Source organism: Gossypium hirsutum, chromosome A11 (assembly GCF_007990345.1).
Source record: "Gossypium hirsutum isolate 1008001.06 chromosome A11, Gossypium_hirsutum_v2.1, whole genome shotgun sequence".
NCBI classification, from domain to species: domain Eukaryota; kingdom Viridiplantae; phylum Streptophyta; class Magnoliopsida; order Malvales; family Malvaceae; genus Gossypium; species Gossypium hirsutum.
The window spans coordinates 4,831,910-4,837,000 of NC_053434.1; the positions used below are offsets into that span (position 1 = coordinate 4,831,910).

Below are 5,091 nucleotides of genomic sequence, written 5' to 3' on the forward strand. Positions count from 1 at the left end.
CAAGTATTTATTAAACAAATCTTTTATTAATTTGATGAATAATTATTGTATTATATTCTACTATTTATGCGGTGATGTGATGATGTGGAACCCATCATTTCCCATGATATGAGGAAAGAATAGAATGGATAATACTCTTAAGTGGACTGGATATAAGAAATTAAAAGAATAAATTAATTAAGAAGAAAAAAACAATCCACACTGTTTCATTTTATTAAAATGTTGCCTTGGCATGAATTTCATTAACATGTGTACGAATCATTTACTCATTTTGACTAAATATTTTGATGCATTTACTTTCAAATTGTAATGAATTATATTTCTTTTTAATTTGAGAATATTTTTAAGAGTATTCGTTTTTGGAGTTACAGCTGACGAAGCTATTAGTTGCACGTACGCCTCTTTGCATTCTCCAAAAGGCAAAAGCCAACTGCCAATGAGCTTGTCTGTTAAGCGCCGAAAGGTCCCCATTTCTTACCAACAATTAAATTCTCAAATTTCTTCTTTTAATATTATGGATAATTACGAGAAAAATAAAAGTAGACGAGTGCATGTTTTCTCCCTTTGCCTTTTTTCAGAATTTAGAAATGAAATTTGAAAGTTACGTGATTTTTTATTTATTTTCTAAGTATTTATATTGGATAAAAATATAAATTATAAAATCGATATACACTCGTTTATTTGTCCGAATCCGGGTAATTGGGAGAAAAAAAGTTTGAATTTATTTCTGGAATGTGGGGGACACGACGCAGTGACCATTGAAGAAATTTGGTGTTGGAAAATGACTTAGGATGAGCACAATTTTTGTTCCGTAGCTTTAATTGGTTCATGCAGTGTTACTATCATTATTATATACATATTTATTGTCAATAAAAATTTTAACATTATTTTCGAAACCAATATTATTAATATTTATTACAGTTGATCTTGATAACCTCTTTTACAATTATAACAACTGCAATGAACGTAAGGACAGAAAATTGGTCCCCCTTAATTGATTTCACTTCAAACTGTACTTCGCCTAAAATTGTAAGTAATATTTTGAAAAATAATTGTGATCAAGAAAGAAAAACATTTTTTTTTTATTCATGTCACGAAAACGAGGAAAAAGGAAAGATCACTTGGTAACAAAATTGGAAAATTTTTAAGGATTATCGGCATATTCATTCTCTCTCTTTCACAGTTTTAATACAGTACTTGAAAAAAAAAAGAAACATGTGCTGATAATTTACCAAAAAAAAAATCTCGTCGGAAAATGAATTTTCCGAGAAAACTTGCCGCAAAAATAATCTAAAGCCTCCAAAAATCATTTACAAAAAGAAATGATTGGGGTAGAAAAGGAACATTACAGCAACACTAGATCATTTCAACGTTAGATTCACCAAAAAAGAAAAGCTATTTTCTTTATTGCCTCATTAAACAAACAAGTTTAGTAACTTCCCTTGACCTGCCAACCCACTTTCAGTGCACGTCGCCGTCGTGACAGATTCATCCGAGATCATAGACGGAGTCCCGGGCCGTCTATTATCCAGCACTCGGTTTCCTTTAAAGCTTGGAGTCAAACAAAGATCTAGATCGGACGGTTGTAGTTTCTTCAACTCACCGATGGTTCTACGCTTATGTGATGAAACTTTAGATCTTGAAGTGGAAAAACGACAGTTGGAGTTCAGACTTGTCGCTGTTTCTTGCAACTTCCACATGTCCGCCGTACCGGCAGCTTCGGATGCTTCATTAGATTCTGTCGGAGCGTGAAGTTCAGGTATCGGCCGTAGAGTTCCTCCCCGTAGAACAGTTTCAACCGCCGCTTGGCAAACATGCCAGTTTCCGGCCCATAAAAGTCCGACGGCTCCATTCACGGGATTCACTGTTCTCCCACAAGCTTCGAACAACAGTGATTGGAACAAAGCTGATCGATAGTTTCATTACAAAGACTTCAGAATACATATTGTACAATCAAATGAAAAAAAAAAAGAAAACAGAACAACTTGAGGTTTTAGCGGTAATACCAGGTCGTTGAGGTTCTGGAACGGCGGAAATGAAAGACATGAGACCCGCACGACCGAAGAACTTGGCAACGAAAAGAGTAGCAAAGCCTTGCGATTCAGGATTGTCGATCCATTGCAGACATGAACGTAAAATACAAGAGTCGCTGCATCCTTTTCGTAAGACTCGGCACCCGTTGCAACTCATGAATCCCTAAGCTTTCCAGTGCCGGTTGGCAGCTTCACGAAACGGTTACTTGGGTTTCAAGCAACAACAAAGAAGATAAAAATGGCTTGGAATAGCAGGGAAAGCGAAATAGAGATAGCTAGAGAAGGGATTTGAAAGTGGGAGAGATAAAGAATGGTTTTAAAGGAGAAAAAAAAGGTTGAAATCGAAACCAAGGGTTCGTGGGGTTGGGTTAGTTTGGTAGTGAGTGGGTGCGTTTATTAGGTGCTAATAGTTCAGTTTAGCGTTTCATTTTTTAATCAAAATTATGATTAACTTGTTTTTTTTTTCTAAAGGAGTAAGGTAGAAATACCATCTTCATTTCTTATGAAAGGAAAGCCATCGATTTAATTTGCTTTATTTTGTTGTTCATTTAATAATAATCAACTCATAAGGTAACTTATGGATAATAATTACATAAAATACATTTCTGCCTGCATCTTCTAATAATAAGATTCAACTACATTTTTTTCACTTAATTATAAAAATTATAAAATTCACTCAATTATATTTAATTTTTAGATATTTTTATTTTTACATTATATTCTATCTTAAGTTATTTTGATCCAGAATAAGTTATATAATTATCATTATTAATCCATATATTTGTACCTGCAGCTTCTAAAAACACTTGTATAAAATTTGAGAAAACTATATTAAACAATTAAATTTTTAATCTTTTTTATAATTATGTTTTGGATAGTGATTATTTTCAAATAAGCTAAACATATAAGGGGGTGTAGTCAAGGGTTGGCAGTGCCCGACCCCTTAAAATGAAATTTTTTTTATTTAGACATTTTAAGTTTTTTAAAATTTTAAATTAATAAAAGTAAAATTACACTTTAATCTTACTAAAAAGAATAAAAATTTTAATATAATCCTTTAAAAATTATAAAAATATAGACTATTCAAATAGTAAATTTATATTTTTACTATAAAAAATTAAAATTTAATTTTAATTCCTCTAAACAAAATTTTCTACTTTCATCTCTGAACACATGATAAATAGGCTACAACTTGAAATGTATTATATAATATTATTAAATGAAAAACAAATTTTCATCCTATATATTTTTGCCCATTTGCTAATTCCCGAAACGGTAGGGATTCAAAACAATGAATCAGTTAATATATTTAATACTGTCAAAATTTCATATATACGATTTATATACATCTATTAATCAATGAAATCGATTTTGGCCTATGATTTGATCCGATTTTTTATTAATCGGAAATTGTTAGTGCGGAGTAGGAAGCGAATTTCAAAGACTTAGGGTTAGTTTGGCAATGCTTTTGAAAAATGCTGTGAAAAAAGTACTTTTTAGAAGTGTTTTTGAAAAGTTTGGTTTAAAAATTGAGTGTTTAGCATTGCTGTTAAAAAGTGCTTTTGAGAAATAAAATGTTCATTTTAAACATATTATTATAAAGTAACAAATATGTATTTAAATAATATTTAAATTAGTTAATATTATTATATCTTAGTAAGAATATAAAAAAATTATTATAACTTCTTATTAATATTTTAATATATAAAATATAAATTTTAAATATTTTTAAGCAATAAATATTAATTATTTATAAAATTTAATTAGAATATATAAACTATATTTTAAATATTTAAATATAACTATCAAATATTTGTAATTAGTATTTTAAAAATTATTTTTTTTATTTTTAATTAATGATTTTAACACATTTGTAATTAAGTACCAAGAAAAAAAAGAGAAAGTACTATATTATTGGAGGGGTGAAAAAGTAATTAAGCATTAAAAGTGCTTTTGGAAGAGGAAAAGCTAAAAATTTCAGCAAAAGCAGCTTGTTCTGCACAACTTTTCTTCTAGAAGTGCTTTTGGAGTCAGAAGTGCTTCTGAAATGCAATGCAGAACTGACCCTTAAGCGGATTGTCTTCGTGTTTCCGCAGATGATGGTCGTTCTAGCGTTAGATTCCTTTCTTCTTTTTATTTTATTTCTTTGATTATCCCATTTCTGGCCTTTCATTTTATTTTCTTTATAATGTTATTCTTTTATAAAAATAAATTAAAATACTCTTAAATAAGGGTATTTAAAAATTTTTAAAAAACAGTTGATATTTGAGGGATATGGCATGCACATGAATCAAAAATATCCTTAAACTTGTGGGGGGGTTTATCTATATATTATAATGATAGTGGGAAAAAATACAGTATTTTTAGAGACTAATCATTGAGGGTTTTGCAAGAGATTAGGAGACATAAGAGTGTAATTAAAAAAGATAGTAAAAATTTTCTTAATCTATTGATGATTTTCTTGGTACAAGTCTATGATATTTTAATGGTTAATGAATTTTAAAAGCTACTGAATTTAAAAAAAATTATTTTTATATTTTTTATGCAAATAATTCTTTGAATGTTAAAATTACCATTAAATAGGTGTTTTGACCATTAAAATTAACGATCGATCATTATAGAGTAATAATAATATTTTTTTGAGGACTTTTCGTCACGTGACTTGTTAGGATTGTGCCACGCAATAAAAATTGGTATTTTATATTTAAAATTATTAAATATTATAATAATATAAAAAATCATCAAAAATATTAAAATGCAAAAAAAATTAAAATATATAAAATTATAAAAAATGGTTTTTTTAATTTAGAAAATATTAAAAAATTAAGATGTATTAAAATTTTAAAAAATGTTTTAAAATATTATAAAAACATAAAATTACAAGATAAATTCTGAATATATGAAATATAAAAAAAGCTAACTATTTTTTCATTTGTACACTAACTATTAATGTAATTTTTAAAATTTTTTATTATGATAATAAGTTTTAATTTTTTGAAATTTTATTATAATTTTTATAATTTTTGTCATTTATAATAATTTTATATATTTTTATACT

At 27.9% G+C, this 5,091-nt stretch overlaps 1 protein-coding gene across 1 annotated transcript; it reads right to left on the reverse strand.

Moving 5' to 3' along the window:
* Positions 1 to 1,137: 1,137 nt before the first annotated feature.
* Positions 1,138 to 2,439, reverse strand: LOC107923268 (LOB domain-containing protein 39). Its single transcript, XM_016853481.2, has 2 exons — positions 2,007 to 2,439; positions 1,138 to 1,906 (listed from the first exon to the last, which is right to left on the reverse strand). Exons 1-2 carry the CDS (start codon positions 2,188 to 2,190, stop codon positions 1,416 to 1,418), a joined length of 675 nt encoding a protein of 224 aa, XP_016708970.1. The 5' UTR covers positions 2,191 to 2,439; the 3' UTR covers positions 1,138 to 1,415.
* Positions 2,440 to 5,091: the final 2,652 nt, after the last annotated feature.

Bases quoted from the DNA above. Each gene is read 5' to 3' on its own strand.
- LOC107923268 (XM_016853481.2), bottom strand. From the start codon at position 2,190: ATGAGTTGCAACGGGTGCCGAGTCTTACGAAAAGGATGCAGCGACTCT. The intron at 1,907-2,006 runs GTATTACCGCTA...ACTATCGATCAG, and splicing joins TCCAGAACCTCAACGACCTG to CTTTGTTCCAATCACTGTTG.